General features: G+C 41.6%; 2 protein-coding genes across 3 annotated transcripts; both read left to right on the top strand.

Moving 5' to 3' along the window:
• Window positions 1–244: 244 nt before the first annotated feature.
• On the top strand, window positions 245–8,526 carry LOC137278523 (uncharacterized). 2 transcript variants are annotated; one of them, XM_067810908.1, is made up of 5 exons: window positions 245–483; window positions 4,073–4,285; window positions 6,370–6,427; window positions 6,897–7,043; window positions 7,450–8,526. In XM_067810908.1, exons 2-5 carry the CDS (start codon window positions 4,103–4,105, stop codon window positions 7,644–7,646), a joined length of 585 nt encoding a protein of 194 aa, XP_067667009.1. In that variant the 5' UTR covers window positions 245–483; window positions 4,073–4,102; the 3' UTR covers window positions 7,647–8,526. The 2 variants fall into 2 exon arrangements, with proteins under 2 accessions (XP_067667009.1, XP_067667010.1); XM_067810909.1 differs by having other exon boundaries at window positions 276–500; window positions 7,450–8,520.
• Window positions 8,527–12,384: 3,858 nt separating this feature from the next.
• Window positions 12,385–19,415, top strand: LOC137278522 (uncharacterized). Its single transcript, XM_067810907.1, has 5 exons — window positions 12,385–12,409; window positions 13,389–13,601; window positions 16,206–16,263; window positions 16,665–16,811; window positions 17,224–19,415. Exons 2-5 carry the CDS (start codon window positions 13,419–13,421, stop codon window positions 17,439–17,441), a joined length of 606 nt encoding a protein of 201 aa, XP_067667008.1. The 5' UTR covers window positions 12,385–12,409; window positions 13,389–13,418; the 3' UTR covers window positions 17,442–19,415.
• Window positions 19,416–19,651: the final 236 nt, after the last annotated feature.

Here is a 19,651-nt window from a genome sequence, read left to right as displayed (position 1 = left end):
GATAGAAATGATGTGACGAGTGAGTCGTCATTGGGAAACACCCCTTCTGTTACTAATCCAAACACAAATGACGACGTTTCTGTTCAAAGTATGCAAGCTATTGCATCCTTCACGTAACTAAGCGACAGTTGATGATGTTTGAAAATACCGTAAACGTAAGTTATGTTAAATCCCAGCTGAGGTCGTTTCGAAAATCCAAGACAAACGGCTCACCTGACCAGCTAGCTCAAATAGCATGGGTTACAGTTTCTACCAACACCGGTTAGCGAGTCGTCAGTTCACGGGGTGATTATAGTGAAATTATGCTGTGGATTCAGGGTGTGGTTTGCACATATGCGGCGTTGTTGTCATCTCTTTACATGGTTCAGACGCCAGTGATGGAGCTGGAGATGGGGAAGTTGCATTGGGGGTGAACGCAAGGCGAGAGCGCAGAAGTGTCAACCATATCGACATCGGTACAACGCTGAGGTTCCAAACAGGCTGGTGAGAGGCGTGGGCTGGTATGGATGGAGTGCATTGATCGAACTGAGAAAGTGTTACCGTATGATATCGCTCAAGATAACTTATAACGTCTTATATCGCTGATAGCGTCTTTTACAAACATTTAAAACCAGAAACCAACAACCAGAGGGGTTAAATATACCCGCACCGTATAAAGCAGGGACAACTGTTGACTATAAAGATGCTTCCACTGGTAAACATTCCTGGAGTTGCGCCCCTTTGTCCGCCTGTAGCGCTGCAGTAGTTGTAGGCCAACAGGTAGATACTCCGATGTAGGCATGTCGATCAAGCCTGAACGTTAGTCGAAATTAAACGTTTTTGTTTATCTGTAATTCTGATATAACGGATTACGGAAGATGGAAGTTGCCATGACTGGTGACTGTGCTTAAGGCACGGAGAACTGTCTGGGCGGACGATACGATACGGAGTTAAGGAGAGTTGGCATTTTGGAGCAGTCGAACTTTTGATAAAATAGCAACACTTACACAGTCATGTATTTTTTGTAATACGTATGCAGTGTAAAAAATATTATCTTTCAAAATATCTGCATGTTGTTTATGTACCAGGAAACGTATTGGAAACATTTGTTCGCGGCTTATGTTCGTCTTCGACTTTTGACTTCTGTGCGACAGGTGATTTTGTACTTCATCAAATGTCGTGTGAATAGGAATACTTACAGTGGCACAGTATTGGGATATTAAGAGACAGGAACAATGTCTACTACACTTACGTATGATTATCTGCACATCTTTAAGCTGTATTGACTCAGTACTGCCTTAAATGATATTCATGCCATTTCTTCTTGTTATTTTCCAGAACTAGTTTTGGTACGGGGTACGGGTCCAAATAAATTTGTTGACACTGACACAAATTGTATTACAAAACACAGTACCTCAATGTAAAGCTGGCGTAGGGGAATAGGCATAGTCAAAATAAATTTGTTGACACTGACAGAAATTGTGTTACAAAACACAACGCCTGAATGTAAAGCTAGCAAGCGTTTGGGAATAGGAATTGTGTTCCACAGCCATTCCATGCAGGAAGCAAATTTGTTTCTTTTCCGGTTCATGCCCTCTGTACAATCGTTGAGTAATTATGATAACCAGCGTCTTACCATGAGCCTTCGTTAATGCTCCGGACCCGGTTGTATCAACGAGTAATTATGTAATCATCAACAACACACTAATCATTGATTAAAATCTTAATGTTTGATTAGTTAATGAAGTGTTTAAATACGGTAGCATAAACCCATATTTAAAGACGCATTACATATGTATGCCACTGATGAAGGTCTCGTCAATAAACCATCATTAACTTAGGGGAATACCCTAATTATTGTCCATGATGCATTGCGGGTAAACACTAATCCATCCTCTGCATGATGGCTGTCGTCAGAAATCGTAGTAAAAATTTTGGAAGTTGTGAAATACAACTTCCAACAGACCTAGTTGAAGATCACATCGATGTGTTAAACAGCAAAGTGACTAATTCCATTCCTAGCTACAAAAAGAAACAGATATGGGACAAAATAACGGCCAAGATCAACAGCATAGGGGTTGCAATAGAACGTCCAAAGAACACAACACAAAATGGGACAATATGTTACAAAATGTAAAGAAGAAAGACAAGTTTTCGAATAGGTAGTTGATGGAATGTTATGTTGTCTGCAATGTTGACACGGCTAATGATGAGTTAATGATACCCCAAACCTTCATTAGCTTAATGATGGATTAATGAAGGCATTCATTTATTAAAGATTTCAAACAGCTGAAGATATTCAATGATTACCTAATCATGGTATGATTAACGATTAAAGCTGGGTCTTGATGTACAACGGTTAATTAATTAGTTTTAAAGCTCATCAAAACAAAACTGCCTTGTAGTTAAATGTTGTATCAGAGATATTACCAGATTTCAATATATGTTCATCAAGCAAAACCTCCAAGTACCTCAGCGACCCGTTTCCCTGTGACCTGACAGTGAAAGAAGCAAGGGTGTATGTGGGACTCCAGGAACGTGATACAGATCAATGTTGGTTTGATAGCCCCAATGTTTTCAGGGTTTGTCAGAACCATGCCCCCCGTTTTCACCACAGAGGTATTCGTCTCAGATGCGCTTATCTTCAGGCTTTCAGATGGATAAGTAGTCTCGCTTGGTCAGAATATGTCACACACAAATATAATATCAGACCGTCTATTTTTCAGAATATCCTTACATTCAATGTCGGTTACTTTTGTAAGATAGATATGCAATCATCGTCGCCATTTAAGCGGGTGCAATATAACCCTCGAAGTGTTGTTGTTTCCTTGTCAGACTCCAGGAGAACACTGCGTCAGAAAGTCATTAGTTCCAGAGCTCATCGATCAAATTAATTATTATTGTATATACTTTACAATCTAGTTTTGTAGATATAATGGACCATTTGTCTACGGTCTCTTCTGGTGATATCGTCCGCATTACAAGATAAGAGATAATTCTGTCCGGGGTTTAATTCCTTTCAACGTGCACAATTAATGCCATCGAGAAAAAGAAATTTCAGACGTTGAAATGTTATGATGTGTGGAGGTAAATTCGGTTAGATGCGTGGGTATTAAGGTGTACGCTGGAATCTTCTACAGCAACCGACAGTAACTCACGTCAATACAGAACATGTAATGGTTATTTACACTACGCAAGCGACAGGTACATGTTTCTACCATCACATCACATGACAGAATTTGACCCAGGATGCACACCTGAACCCTGTCGTTTATTCGTGACCACTGTTGCTGCTGGGTGAATATAATTATTATTGGCCCGGCAGTGATTACTACAGCCTGTCACACAGACCCTGAAACAAATGTACCCAATGCAGCCCGTGAAAGTCTCGATTACCACGTTTTCTGAAAATGTATTGAATTTCTATTTTCAATGAAAGACTTTTTATCCTGTAAAATAGGTTCATTTCAGAGACTACTGGGTGTTAGTTCACTATTATTAACGCTGATATATTTTAAACTGGCATTACTCGTGAAGGTCCGGATGAGAATATTGGCCTTCAGTAACCCTTGCTTGTCGTAAGAGGCGACTAACGGGGTAGTGTGTTCAGGTTCGCTGACTTCGTTGACACATGTCATCTGTCTCAGTTGATGAGTATGCTGTTGATCGCTGGACTGTTCGGCCCAGACTTGATTACTTACAGACTTCCGCCATAATGTTGGAATACTGCTAAGCGCGGCGTAAAACTAAACACTCCCAGTCACTTTAGACGCATTGTAATGTACTGCGCATGCTTCTGATTTGTGTACCTCCATTCTGCTGGGTGCTGTCTGGGTAACTACTGCAGTTTTTTTTTTATTATTAAATTTTGTACTGATCTGTAGATCTAGTCCAGTTCATCAGTACAGCAATTTGTGTTCAAAATAACTTCTTATTTGTAGGTTTCACACTGATCTGAGTACATAGTTCTTGGTTAATTTATTGTTTCGGTTTTAAATTGTTAACCTTTTTCACTATTAACTAGTATTTTGAGACTACAACGTTTCACACGTACGCAGCCACTCATGTACACTCTTTTTTACTTTTGTTTTAGAAAGTGCATGTGGAATTGGTAGACTGAGGTATGCCGGCCGCACGTGGCAAGGTTGCCACCGCTGGAGCGGGGGCCCTCCTCCTCATCGTCTACTGCTGCGGCCTCGGCTACGACACGTGGATGATCGCATATGAGCAAACCAGCAAGAGACGGGGTCGAGTCATAGCTAATGTTGGATTATTCAGTGCGTGTGGTTATGATATCAATCTCCAGGTAAGCAAGTACTCTTGGAAATGATCTATTGTCATTGTTGTGTCTTTAGTGGTATTTTCTCATTTGACGGCACGTGGTCATGAGTTTAGTATATACGAGAGTTGATCAAAACGTGCTAACACACTACCCAATCATGTGATTTTTATCTGGCCTTGCTAATGATTCCTTTCGAAATAAAATGGAAGCTTTTCAAACACTGGACATCGAGAATATAGTAGCCGTGTACTTTTTTTTATCGATTGTGATCTCTCCTCGCTATATATCTGTTGGTTTACATTTTTTCAAGGGTTTGTATGCTCGCTGGCGCAGCAGGCGGATCTTACGGCATCCTTAGCAATCACAGGTCACTTCAAAATGAACTTCCGTGCATTTGAACAACCAGTATCATGCAGTAACAATAAACAGGGTATGAAACGCCCAAAACGTTCAGCCAGACCACAGGACTGGTTAGATCACAGGCAAACTGTAGCGCAAATGGGGTTGCGCAGCATAGAGATTATGGCCAGTCTTCTTGTACGCGAGCAAAGGGAGCAAAGGTTCGAAAAATATTTCGGGTGTAATGGAGGCGATGAACGATCTGAATACCACAAGTGGTGCTTAAAATGTTGAATAAAAATTTCACGTGAGTAATTATTAAATGTGGGGTTGGAAATCTGAGAACACAACCAAGTGAGGAAATGGGAGTGTACAGTTGATATTTAATTTCGAACCGAAGCCAGGGAAGTACATTGCCAACATTTGCTTTGCTTCAAATCTGACCGTCAGTATTGAAAATAACCTGTCCCAGGCGGTCGGACAGGCAGACATTGGCCAATCATAGAGCAATTTACCTTTACAGCTCAAGTTTGAAACTGATGACTTCCGGGCCTTCCCAAAATACTACCTTCAAATGTTATTGGGTCTCTGTTGGATTATATTTTTTTCACATACAAGAAAAATACACAATTCTTGAATGTGTAACAGATCGCCGTAGTTGTTTCACAAGATTGTCCTCGTGTTGTGAATAATCTCCTCTGTTTATATGTTTTACTGGAGCCGTAGATGGCTGACGAGAGATAGCGGTCAGTGTTGTCCGAAATACCCCATGGTTGTACCAATCAAATCCAGTGACCAATCACCTCTTAACCCTCTGTTACAGCTCCATCCCAACTCTTGGTATCTTATCCCAGCTTTTGTATATCAGCCCACTATTGTACACCTATCAGACACATTGGCTTCTATATCTTAATTCACTATAACAACACCATACCAGCTTTTGTATATTATAACTATCTTTTATCTGCTGTTTTAATAATTCTTGTAATCAAGCTTAAAGTCATCCCTTGGGCTTCATGTACATTACTAGTATATATATCCTGTATAACGGTTAGTTAGCATCCACCTGTCGAAGGGGCAAGGAATAGCCCAAAGAAGTTGTGTGAATAGTAAAGAAGAAGCTGACATCCACAACATTTGTCTTATATTAGTGCTATGTATGTTAGATTTCTTATACATGTTTGCAATTGTCGTTGTTTACCTCTGCTGTTCTTTATCAACTTGTTGTTTAATCACTATTCCTGCTATATGGGGGCGGTCTGTGAACATTTAAGTCTGTTCCGATGAAGCAGTAACTTTTCGATCTTATTCCCACCGCTGATGGCACTTACATATGTTCGAATCCCATTTTTACTACTGTCACTCAAGGAGTCGCATGTAAAATGTATTTATGGAGATAACAGTCATATTTGTTCAAAATGTAATTAGTCGACTTCTATCTTTGCCATACAAAACAGCTAGGATTACCTGCTGTCTACGCCAGAAATGTATCACAGTAGGGTCGACTCTCGCATGGTGGGTTTTAGCAATGTTATTAACACTGTGACTCTCCGTAAGTTGTCTCCTTCTTGTGTTATCTTTTTGGATGTTGCAGCCCACAAATCAGGTCATTTTCAATTTTAAGAACCACCACCACTCACACCCAACTTGCATCTCACCACCCCCAGCATATGGAAATTGACACGTGATCCACTTTTGAAGACTCGGTCAAGGATTAAGAGCCCGACCTTTTAGCCTGCATGTACACCCTTTTTCATGTATATTTTCAGGTTTTAGATGAAGCAAGGCCAAAGGACTGCTTCAGTTTGCTCGTGGCTGGTGTGCCAGGTTAGTAAATATATGCTGATAATGACGCATTAAATAACATAATATCCACAGAGAAATTTTATTCAAATTATTCCTGGTTTTCCTCTTTGTGCAGCGAGTAGTCATGTTTGACGTTGAATTTTAACAACTTATGATAATGACCCATTTAGCATCTGACAGGTTGGCATTTTCTTATGCGAGAGTGAGTGAGTCAAATTTCATCTTACACCGCTTTTAACAATCATCATGTCGGTTGTGACCGGATATGGTCTTCATTGTATCCATATTGGGAATCGGAACTCGCGAGTGCACGCTCTAACCATTAGATTACACCACCGCTCTATGTAGCCATGCAGTTCCCACATGCTGTATATGTGTGGAGAGCTGTATATGGATCCAAGTTTGCATTGTTTGCAAGTGGGCCTCAATCCGTTGATAAATTGGAATATTCTTATCTGTACTCTCTCCGAATCTTGTTCCTTATTTTCAGGCTGGGTGCGTGCAGTTCAGTTCTTTGCCATCATGTGCCTCGTGCTGCTGTGTGTAGCATCAGTCTTGTGGTGTTGCATTATCCTGCTTGGGAAGCTGTCGGAAACGAGGATAATTGTGCCGTTCTTTGTTTTGTGGACAATTACAGGTAAACACCCTGAAGCTCATCGTGCTTCATCCTGAGGAATGAACCTCAGCTTTTGACCATGATAGTCACACGAACCTTGACGCAGACAAGCCCGGCAAAATCAATCATGTCACTCCATTCAAACATACAATTCTCACAGTCAAAAATGTAATGAAGTTTTAAACGTACGTATATATGCATGCTTGTTATTGCACTCACGGCAGGTTTAGGCAGACGTTTTAGATCACCAAGATCAAGCTTTTTGTTAAATAATGTAGTTGTGTTAGTTTTACATCCATGGTCTGTTACAACCTATAAGCGTCCTAGAATCATTTCATTATGTTCTTCTATCATTACGCTGAAATAAGGTAGTATATCGGAAACACTGTTCATAGGAGGGTTAAATGACCCACTGTTTTACTTCCAGCATTATTCTCCTTAATCCATCCGGTAATCTTCGCATGTTACATGCGCCCTGGAGACCTGGTGAGGGAGGATGAAGAGCTACCACGTCGGTATACCTTTTACTGGGGTGCCTTCTATCTGCACTGTGTGGCAGCGGGATTTATGAACTTCTTCACTTTAATCGGACTGTGCTGCTTCTGTCTTGTAAAATATGGGTGAATACTGTGAGTGTGACTTCATACCTGAACTCACTCACTCTTGCACTGTCAAGTAAAATACTTGTGGACCTATTTGGACGGTGAAGGTCGGAAACGATCGCCAAAGTCTTTTCTCCTGGGCTCTTAATCTCGAAACGTTCGAAGACCTATGGATTCTTAACTTTGATCGTAGCCAGTGAGTTAAGAATGGGCATAAGACGTTCTTAGGGCTACGAGCGTTTTGAGAACAGCTTGCCATATCGTGTCCCTTTTTCCCCAGTGTTATTTATGTCAGTCGACTCTGCTTGGGGCATAGTAAGTTATCCGCAAAGTGACTTCCCCAATGACGGTGTGTCCTTGTTCTGTGTCTATCTGTGCACCCAGCTCGGCTAAATTACTGAGAGCGAGGTCTTCAACCACCAGGCTGCCTTCTGTCACCCCGTTTGGGAAGGGGTCGTCAGGACTCTAACGTCCCAGTGGAACATCTTTCTGTGTCAAGGAGCCAAGGTAGAGGCCGTCACTAACTCAAGGTCATGCATGCATTGTCTCCAGGATTATAGCTGCCTAGAACATTGCCTAGCATTTGTGGCATAAGGACGATTTATATTCCTGGAAGTGACAGATCCAAGTCTAATGTGTGGGAGGTAAAAAACGTATACTGTTGCAATTTTATTGTACTGTTGAGACCGCACTGCGCGTTGTAATTCCGTATGCCGTCTTATGGATAAATTCCATTCATTACTGGACATGATTACAAGGGCTGATATGTCCTAGATTCATTTCATTTAGGTTTCACGTTAAATGCGAAGAGGCGATTTTGTCTCACATCGATATAAATTTTAATACTTGTTTGTTTGTTTTCTGAATGATACTAATACTAATAAAGTTATATTAATATGATAGTCCATTTGTAAAGTGGATGGAGGCGATAGGCAGCCCGATGGTTAAAGCTTTCGCTAGTCACACCGAAGACCCGGGTTCGATTCCCCACATGGGTACAATGTCTGAAGCCCCGTTTTGGTGTCCTGTGCCATGATATTGCTGGAATATTGTTAAAGCTGCGTAAAACTAAACTCACTCCACTCTGTCATGCCGACAGCTCCACATGCAGCTTGTGCCTGAAGTGGTACGTTACCAAGTCACTGGACTGGATTCTTCATTCAGGTTTCTTTGAAGGCTGAAGGCCTATGCAATCGGTCGTGCTCTGGTTTACTCATGTTAATAATGAGGTTGTAATCTGTAGCTTGTTACAACAGTGGCATTGTATATTTGGAGGCTCAAATTATTGTGACACGGCATTTTTTTTTTTTTTTTTTTTTTGCGTTTCTAATGTTCTGAACGATTTTGTATATGAACCAGAGAAAGAATGTTAAAATGGTCGAAGCAATGCAGTTTGCTGTCCGAAGCATGATAGATTCAAAGTGGAAAGGACAACCAAATATTCATCAATTCCACTCAGTGCAGTACCAAAGCCAAAAAAAGCCATTGTTCATAGTGCTGAAACTCGGGGAAATGTCGGTGAGTTAAACGTATTGTTCATCTGGTGGGTGTTTCCCATCTGTTCAACGTCCGTACAAATTAGCTTTCCCCCAGGAAAACAATCATATTGATGACCGCCCACGCTGTGGCCGGCCACTATTAATGACCCCATGTCAAGACCTATGGATTCGAACTACGCACCTCCATCAACCCTCATTATGCCATACTTATCAACAGAGGTGCAAGTTATGCTGTCGAATGTCGACGCCCATGTCTCCAGTGGAGAAGACAGCATTTGTGATGGTGGCACCTGGAAGGGAAGAGTTCTCTTCAAAGACGAATTATGTTTCATTCTTCCCCGAGCTGACGGCAGGACGTGTGCCCAAAGGCGCACAGGTTAACGTTACATCAGGTCGTGTGTTCTGGAAGGGGATCATTTTGGAGGTGGGGGCGTTTTGAGTTAGGTCGGGGTGACAGCTACAGCAAGGACGCCAATGATTGTAATTGTGGGAAACTTGAATGTTGGTACCAAGAGCAAATGGACACTGTTACCGTTAACTGAATGACCCTGGTCTGAAGTTTCAACGCTGTAACTGCAGGCCATGCATTGCTCGAGCTGTACATCAGTTCCCTAATCTGCACAATACGTTACCCTGGCTACCAAGATCCCCTGAATTGTCCCCCACGTCCGTGATGAAATGGAGCAACGTTTAACATCATCCGAAGCCTCCAACAACGCAGCATTAACTCCTTCGGAATGATATTCCCCACCGGGGGATATCAATACTAATGGGCAACGCTTTTGTATATAAACGAAGATAAACAAGCGTATTAACAATATATATATATATATATATATATATATACAGTGTCCATCAGACAATCAGGAACCGAGGAATACGTGCCTAACGTCCAAAAGTAGCCCCAGGTGGACAAAGTCGATGTGGGAGTGTCATGGTGTGGGGTGCCATCTCATACACCTGCAGATCGGAACATGTGCTGGTCCAAGGCAATCTGACGGCCAATCGATACATCGACCAGATTCTCCGTCCGCACGTCCTTCACCGGGTTTACCGTCAACTGCAGCCCTCCCAACAGGACAACGCCAGACCCCACACAACACGTGCCACTGTGGACTACCTGGCCAATAACAACATCAATACCCTCCCCTGGACCCCCAGATCCCCTCGAACACCTTTGGGATCAGATCGATAGCCGCGTACGTCGACGTCGTAATCCATAACAGAATCTTCAACAGTTGTTCCACGTGCTGCAGGAGCAATGGAGAAGAATTCCACGACAAAACATCCGACGACTGATTCGATCTGTACCCAGGAGGTGTCTGGCAGTGGTAGCAGCTAGAGGTGGTCATACGAGGTACTGTCTTCAACACCACGTGGTGGACAACAGTAATGACTGTGATGACTGTTATTCTCGTGAAATATGGACAAGATAGCTATGTATTGCTCCACAACATTTCATTCGTGTGTCTTTGTTTCCTCTGATTTACACGTCCTTGAATAACACCAAATTTTTCATTGATATTTGGGTTTTGTGTTTCTTTATAAGAAGAGTGTATATAGAAATCTCCCTTGACATCACCGAGTTCAATACAAAACATCCAAATTAACTAGTGTAACGTTCTGTTATACCTTCTTACCTTGCAGTAAAGTGAAAGCATTGGAAAAAGTAGAACCGGCAGGGGTTCAATACAAGAGTATAGGGTCCAAGTAACTCTCCATTCCTTAAACATAACGGAGTCGAGGCACGGGTATATTACCTTACTCAATTTATTCTGTTATGAAAAGTATATGTCAAAGATGACAAAATGAAGTCTTTAATTTTAAACTGGTACATGTCACTCCATTCCTGAGAAGTAATGGATCGAGCAGACAATATTTTATGCAATCACTTCACAAATGTGATTTAATCTTGGGTGCAGTGCGGAATTTGACCACTTTATCCGTACTGCATTCTTGGATTACTATCATAACTTTACATGGGTATATGTATATAACAAAAGCACATGTCACCACAGCACCGCTGACACTAGGCACTGCACAGAGTGGGGCACATGGAATAGGGGTAAAACAACTCGGCATGAACAGAGGTTGGTTAATTGTTTAACGCCGCACTCAGCAGTATTCCAGCTGTATGGCCGCGGTCTTCAAATATTCGAGGCTGGACAAGTCAAGACAACATTATGATCAGCGATCTACGTTGGATATGCTGACATGTGTCAACCAAGTCAGCGAGTCTGACCACCCGATCCCGTTAGTCGGAAAACTGGACAAAGTTGTGGAAGCAGCTTCAACTAACAAACCGCAGCGGGTTATTATTTATCTATTCCTTTTCGAATTCATTAAACACACACGGACAGGGGATCATTATTCAGACGGTTTTATATTAAATTATCTTATGCCATAAACGTCACCTGCCTCGTATTAATTACATATGGTTACCCCTCTCTGTTATCCAATCAAATTCGCTACTGGTTAGTATTTACTAGACAATGCGTAAACTTGTTATATACCCATTTATTTGTTTCGTCGACGGTTATCTATTCAGGAAATAGTACTTTACCAAGACTTGCATATTTTACCTCGATACGGATGATGGCACGCTTCATATCAAGGATAGGTACAATTACAAATCATGAACCCGATAAGTATTATATTTTTAACAAAGTCATTTAAATTTCTGTGTTTTCTCTTCACCAAACAAAAAATGGTATTGATTAAATTATAAAAATGATATCATTATGGTGAAAATAGTAGACTGAGTATCACTCGACGTGGTTTGCCTGAAGAGAATAATCTCCATTATTTGTGCCTGTGTGTCAAGAAATTTCGCGAATACATTTCTAAATCGCGGTCTTTTCAGTTAGAGATATGTACATAGACTAATTAAATTAAGGTTATATATTTAAAAAGATGGGAATTATTGTATTCCATACAAAATTCAAATGACAAGTAAATCCGATAAATTTATGTATTCCCAGGATTTTTTAATAACAAAAACCACACAACACTTGTCCATGTTTGCTTACAATGCAATGTAGTTTATTACATCTGTGTGTAAATATTGTTTTGTGAACGTTATATAGTACAGACCTGTGTCATCTCAGTACCAGAAATAAAGAGACAACAGCACTGAGAGGATTAGTAAACATTTGTCTGGTATTAATAAAACTCACGGTGAACAATTTGGGTGGACACCGAGTTTATGTAATTTACGTAGAGGCCGGGGATTTCAACAGGTCTTGCAAAGCGTTACACCGGCTAGGCTTCCCCGTCCTGATTCACCGTAAGTCAGTTCTACGTACCTGCATGCGTTTGAATTGCTCAAGATATCTGATAAATTGTTTCCATAAATAGCTTTCAGTTGTAACACAAATCCTCACCGTGGCACCGTGTATACTTGGAGGCCATGTTATCGTGACTGTGAAGTGACTTGGGAATGAAGGGAACTTGTACGCGGTGAGGTACCGAGACGAGATTTAACGAATGGGAGCTGTACTGGTTTTGCTACTCAGTGCCGATGGGCTGAAGTTGCTTGGCTTGCTCTAGTGGGTACTACTGCTTTGGCGGCACCTCTAGTATTCTCTCACACCACGTGAAAGGAGCGTGCACTCTGGAGCAACTGTTGATGGTGAAAAAGAAATCCCAATATTTTGTTGCGTGCCAATTCGCTCTTGTAAAGAGCTGACATATTATTCTACAGATTGAAAAAGTTTGCATTTCAGGTATGCCTCGTGAGCAACGTATCTGTCCGCACTGAGGGCATGATATGAAATCGAAGATCTCTCTTATTTTCACTTGACACCACCAGCAAAGTTATTCTATCAAGTAATGTTACCCATCAGTCCAGATATTGTCAGAACTTCACAAATGACACTCATTCATGTTACTGTTAGGCAGAGACAATGATTGTTTACCTTCACCCATATTATTGTATCATACGTACGGTGGAAGCTGACAAAACCGGCATCTGTCCAGTCCGGCAAGTTGTCAACACCACATAAAATGTTAGACCCATCCATAACTTGTACATTTACCATCAGCTCTACAATCCACCACTTTGTCTACACCGGATTATTTCTTCAGGCCCGATGAGTGCCGGTTTAGACAGCTTCCACTGTACTTGGGCCTTTGACTACACATTAATTTCTTCTGCGTACAGGTTTCTAGGTTGATTTATTGTTTCTGTTTTATATTACTATTTTGACTATTAACTATTTCGAAACACATAGTCACAACCATCCACCCCTTTTGCTTTTGTTTAGAAAGTGCTTGTGGAATTGGGAGATTGAGGTATGCCGGTCGCACGTGGCAAGGCCGCCACAGCTACAGCAGGGGCCACCCTCCTCATTGTCTACTGCTGCGGCCTCGGCTTCGACACGTGGATGGTCGCATATGAGCAAACGAGCAAGAAACGAGGACGAGTCATAGCAAATATGGGATTATTTAGAGCATGTGGTTATGATATTAATCTCCAGGTAAGCAAATACCTTTGGTTATTGGTGTGTCTATCGGATCTTCTTCTCACTTGATAGCGCGTGGTCATGGGTTTGATGTTTACAACCTCTGAAGATGATTTTGACTTTTCAGCGGCATATGGATGCTCCCGGACTTTTTTCCAGTATCCGACCTGTGTATTCTCTAGAGCTGCTGATTAATATCAAAACATCAACCCATTGAAATCACAGCAAAACTGAGTACACGGGTGTAACTGTTGCTGTAATCCCAAATTTGCGTTATAACGAGTAATATTATTGAAGAACACTGATTTCATAGAACTCAACTACCATGTTTCATTTGCCAAAATTCATCCAGAATCATTTTTCGAATGTTTTGTACGAATTTTCACAAAATTGTGATTATTGTCCCCTGTACAAACAATTTTTCTACAGAATGTATAAAATCTGTTTGTCGTGAAGACTTAATAATCACTTGTAAATGCTAAGATTTAACGTCGGCGCAACGAGAACGGGCTGCATGAATGTTTCAAATGGGTGCTTCCCACATCCATATTGCAAGAATATTGGGTTGCACGAGACAAACCATACTTCAACTGTTTATGTTTCAATGTGGCCGGTCGACTCACGTGGGCATGCTTGAGTGACAACACCCCATGACAATCGTAATCTGCTGCTTGTCTACCTACGCAACAATGTTGGATCATCGCGTGAGCCGATTCACAGTGACAAGACGACTGACCAATATTTAATGATAGATCGATTGTACCGACCTTTACAACGCTAGTATGAAACTGGCGACTTACAGTCCTAATTATTGCTTTGATATAATATTATTATTAACAAAGGTCTCGATTTGTGTTTTCACCCAACAACGATAATACACAATTCTTGAATGTGTAACAGATGGCCGTAATTGTTTCAAATGATTCCCCTCATGCTGTGAAAAGATAAAAGATAGATGAGCTGATGCCATGTATGTTTTGTACGGCGTCAGACATCTGTTGGGCTCTGTGCCTTCAGAAACCACTAGGCCAATGACGCTGAAACCTCACATACCTGCCCCTCCAAATACAGCATAAATAATTTGTTGCAGTGGTTTCAGTCCGGTTTTCGGCATGGCTGCCATGTTGGGAGCTGAAAACTTTTTTGGTGGTACCATCCATTTTCTATCATATCTAACGGAATGTGTTGTGTCATTAGTCGGCACTGGGGTCGACACATATTATCATATGACAGATTTGAATTCTTAATTTTAACGTTTCTGTTGAGCACTCTCTGCATGAAAGAATATATTCCTCCTGTTTCAGGGTTAGTAAGTGAGTTTATTTTACGCCGCACTCAGCAATATTCCAGCTATATGGCGGCTGTCTGTAAGTAATCGAATTTGGACCAGACAATCCAGTGACCAACAACATGAGCATCGATCTGCGCAATGGGGAAGCGATGACATGTGTCAACCAAGTCAGCGAGTCTGACTACCCGATCCCGTTAGTCGCCTCTTATGACAAGTATAGTCGTATTTTATGGCAACCATGGGTTGCTGAAGGCCTATTCTACAGCTGGGCCTTCACGGGTATCCTATTTCAGGACGATGTATGAGTTTACTACGATTCTGTGAATTGCACAGTACATGAATACTGATTTACATACTTAAGAAACGATGACAAGTATCAACCACATGAAGAACCTTGACCAGCCGCCTGCAAATAGATGCGTGCCCGCAAACTCTTTCTAAATGCTGACCTATCTCTTTGAGCATAATCTTTTCACCGACCCGCCAAGACCCGGGTAAGAATTGATCCTTAGCAATCCATACTTGCCGAAAGAAGCTGCGAACGGGAGTGTCCTTCCGACTGGGCAAGGGAGGGTTTAGACTAACGCTTATTCTCTGAATATATAATTTTGATTTCTTTTAAATATATTTATTCCAGAGAATGGATTGGGTACAAGTTATCCCAACTTAGTGAAACCCTCTCCTATATACAATGCTTACATGCATGAAGTGAAACAAACTATGTACAGGAATAGAAAGATATATACAAAAGGAGAATAAGCCATATAAAACAAATAATTATAGGGAACACATCATTTCCTTACATGAGTAACATTATATCCAATCACTGAACCTTTTAGATTTTAATATATATTTTTGAACTATTTTTTAAATTTTGATTGTATCTAATAAACCCATTTAAATTGAAAAGGAGTCCAAGGGAGACCAGAGACTTAGAATCTAGACTTGCTTCATTTAGGGATATGGCATTGTAGAGTTGACTAGGCAGTAGGGAAACAATCTGGTTAAAGGGGTGTGAGTGCGTTTGGCATGCCATAATACTGGTTCAAATCTCGCATCGTTGGTTTTATCATAGTTGGTACACGTCAAAGATCCATATCCCACTCTGTATCTCTTCATAAGTTGTCTACCCTTTTTGTGTTATCCTCTTGGCTGTTGCTGCGCTAAAATCATGTCATTCTACAACTTCAAGAACCACCACCACACACCCCAACTTGCATCCCATCATCCCCAACATTGAAACTGACACGTGATCCTTTTTGCGAAGTCTTTGCCAAGGATTAAGAGCGTGATCCTGCATATACAGCCATTTTCATGTATGTTCTTAGGTTTTTGATGAGGCGAAGCCCAAGGACTGCTTCAGTTTGCTCGTGGCTGGTGTGCCAGGTAATTAAATGCTTGCTGATAATGACCCATTAACGGACATAATACAGAGAACTTTTACTTAAATTATTTCTGTTTTTATTGCCGTTGTTCATCAGACAAACACATATCTCCTTGAAGTGATAACTAATGTTAGTCACACATGGACGTCTGACTGAATATGGTTTTTCTGCGCTTTTAGCAATATTCGACCAATAATACGTTGGTGAACAACGGGAATGGGCTTAACGCATTGTAACCATGTGTAGAATGGAACCGTCAACGCTTTAACAGTTAAACTAGTTTCTTAGTTTCCATTGTCTGTTTCAAATCAAAGTCCTCGCAAGTGGGAATCAATCCGTTGATCAACTTGACTATTGTTAACCATGCTTGAGGATCTCGCCGAGTCTTTTTCTTCTTTGCAGGCTGGGTGCGTGCAGTTCAGTTCTTTGCCATAATGTGTCTCGTGCTGCTGTGTGTAGCATCAGTCTTGTGGTGCTGCATTATCCTGCTCGACAAGACAGCCGAAACAAGGTTAATGGTACCATTCCTTGTTTTGTGGACCGTTACAGGTAAACATCCCTTGTCGCACTTCCTCCCGTCCTGAGGAATGAACCTCACTTTTTCATCATTAAAATCACGCGAAGCTTGACGCTGATTGACAATCCCAGCAAAATGACTTATGCCAATCCACTCAAACAAGAGATTCTAGTAATCAAACGTATAATTTATATGAGTTTAACGTTGCATTCAATGCAGGTTTAGACTGAAGGTTTAGGACCACCTGGATCAAGCAGTTAAACGTAGCTGCGTTTGTGTTACTTTCAGGGTCTAGAGGTCTAGTCATTTCCTTTAGACGTGCTCGAATTCTTTCATTTTGCGTATGAATACCCAAATTGAAGGTGATAAACGTCTGGTGTTCTAAGGCAGTATGTCAGGAACACTGTTCATAGCCAAGTTAAGTCACCCACTGTTTACTTTCAGGTCTGTTCTCCTTAATCCATCTGATAATCTTCGCTTGTAACATGAGACCTGGTGACCTGGTGAGGGAGGATGGAGACCCGAAATCACCAAGCCGGGACACCTTTTACTGGGGGGCCTTCTACCTGCACTGTGTGGCGGTGGGAATCGTGAACCTTTTGACTCTAATCGGACTATGCTGCCTCTGCTGTGAAATACTTGTAGCATTATTTGGAGAGTGAAGATCGTAAATGATCGTGTCTCCTTATTTCCTAGCGGTTCCATGCAACTCTTTATTTCCCAGTGTTACATGTGGATTTGGACTCTGCTAGGGGAAGAGGAAGTTATCGACAAAGCGAGTTCCCTCTGGCTGTGTGTACATCTACTGTGGCAGCCAGCTCTGGAGAGGAACGTAACTCAGAGCCAGGTCATCAACCACCAGACTCTCAGGACTGCCTTGTGTCACACTGTGTTGGAAGTGGTCGTAAAATGCCTCCAGTTCACGACTCGGACGTCCCAGTGGTCTGTCTTTCTGGTGTGCAACATGCCAAGGGAGAGGCCGGCATTAACTCAACGCCATGCCTTGTCTGCAGGATCATAGCGGCCTAGAGCACTGCTTGGTATTTGTAGCATGAGGCGGACTGTTACTATTGGTTCGAGGATTTTTAATACTTCTTTCTTTCTTTGTTTGTGGAATGTATAATGTTTTTAAACTTATAGTAATACCATAGTCCATTTGCAAAACCGACAGGCCTCGGTCAGGTAGCTCCGTGGTTAAAGCGTTCGCAGCATCACGCAGAAGACACGGGTTCTTGCAGCATGAAGCTACTATTCTGTTCAACTTCTCATTTTACACGTCTCCAGGAAGTTAATTGCTGTCCGTATAGTGACTGCCCACCAGTAACCTCCCCATGCCAAGAACTATGGATTCGAACTACGCACCTACGACACAGAGTCCAGCCATCAACCCATACAAACTGCACCATACTCGTCAACAAATCTATTTCTGCGGAAACTCTTCGAGGACGTCAAGAGATCAACGACATCCGTGCAAAAAACGTCCAACCCATCGGTAAGTTAAGACGCCAGAACATCGATGTCTCCAGTACCGTGATCAAATGGCGGCTTCATCATTTCTACAACAAAATAGCCCTGGCGTTTCAAGACCATAACTGTAGACTACGTGTTGCTGAATCAGAATGGTGTTAACGTGTTCTCTTGACCTGGTTTGTCACCCACTGAACACCTCTGGTATGAAATGGAGCGACGTTTACGACGCCGTCGGAATCCTCCAACAAGTCTGCATGATCTCCGCCAAATCTTCCGTCGCGCCTTGCTTATGGAATGATTTTATCAACGGGAATATGTCAACGCTATCTGCAAACGGGGCACAAAAACAATACAGGCACACTTGACTACTGCAATACTGCTCAGAAAAGGCATACTATAAAAGAATGAGTAACATTTTCTCACAAGAGACATGGGACACTATAGAGTGGAACACATTATCAGTGCTGAGGGAATGGGGTTAAATAACTCTCGTTTAAGAAAGGAACACAAGTTACATGTCCTCTGTCACAAGTGTCAAGAAATGAGTGTGGTTTTTCGCTGCTCGTTTCAATATTCTAGCATTGTCATTTGGCGTGACGAGAGAGCGCTTTTAGTCACAAAGCGGCATCAGTGCCCTCATCACAAGAACGCAACGCGCTCGAGAAGGCGGGGATGTATGAGACGAGAGCTCCTCTATGTAAGTGATGTGTAGTGTCACCGAATGGAACGATAAATTGTGTGAAAGAGATTGGAGCATTCGCTAATTAACCCCCTTGGAAGCCTGGTACGCCTAGTGCTGACACGATGGAGAAAATGCTGTGATAATAACTGGACACCGCTGTGGATATAGGTTCATCAGACTTTGACTGTTATCACCCAGTTCGTAATTATTTAATCTTTTTCGAATAAATTAAACACACAGACAGAGGCTCATTATTCAGAAGTTTTTACATTGAATTATCTCATTTCATAACCGTCACCTGCCTAATATGGGTACTTTTTCCGAAATCTGTTTGCCGATATCGAACTCACTGATGATCAGAGTCTAGTTTTAAAGTAGACACGACGTGAACGTGTCATGTACCCATCCATTTGTTTAACCAACAGTTATGTCTTGTTTCATAATGTATTTTTTTGTCTTGTTGAATTATAATCTCGGAATGAAATTCGTAGTTCTTCCAGTTTAAACTCAAGCCAAAATCTATGTAACAGTGTACTTAAAGAACCGTTTAGGTGTGAATACACCGCGCTGTAAACATCGCGTTTCGTTTCATTGAAGCGAGTGGTTATAACAGCAAAAGACGAACTAGCGCATATTTATATATACACACGCACACACACTCACACACGGAAATACATGTATCCAACTCTTTGTAATACTGACAGCTCACAAGTCATACCA

Source organism: Haliotis asinina, chromosome 3 (assembly GCF_037392515.1).
Source record: "Haliotis asinina isolate JCU_RB_2024 chromosome 3, JCU_Hal_asi_v2, whole genome shotgun sequence".
NCBI classification, from domain to species: domain Eukaryota; kingdom Metazoa; phylum Mollusca; class Gastropoda; order Lepetellida; family Haliotidae; genus Haliotis; species Haliotis asinina.
The sequence above is the reverse complement of the archived record's forward strand: the minus strand, read 5'-3'. Positions and strand labels throughout refer to the sequence as shown.

Excerpts from the sequence above, each read along its gene's own strand:
- LOC137278523 (XM_067810908.1), top strand. The coding sequence starts at position 4,103 with ATGCCGGCCGCACGTGGCAAGGTTGCCACCGCTGGAGCGGGGGCCCTC. Across the intron at positions 4,286-6,369 it reads GTTATGATATCAATCTCCAG|GTTTTAGATGAAGCAAGGCC; the intron begins GTAAGCAAGTAC and ends GTATATTTTCAG. Across the intron at positions 7,044-7,449 it reads TGTTTTGTGGACAATTACAG|CATTATTCTCCTTAATCCAT; the intron begins GTAAACACCCTG and ends TTTTACTTCCAG.
- LOC137278522 (XM_067810907.1), top strand. The coding sequence starts at position 13,419 with ATGCCGGTCGCACGTGGCAAGGCCGCCACAGCTACAGCAGGGGCCACC. Across the intron at positions 16,264-16,664 it reads GCTCGTGGCTGGTGTGCCAG|GCTGGGTGCGTGCAGTTCAG; the intron begins GTAATTAAATGC and ends TCTTCTTTGCAG. Across the intron at positions 16,812-17,223 it reads TGTTTTGTGGACCGTTACAG|GTCTGTTCTCCTTAATCCAT; the intron begins GTAAACATCCCT and ends GTTTACTTTCAG.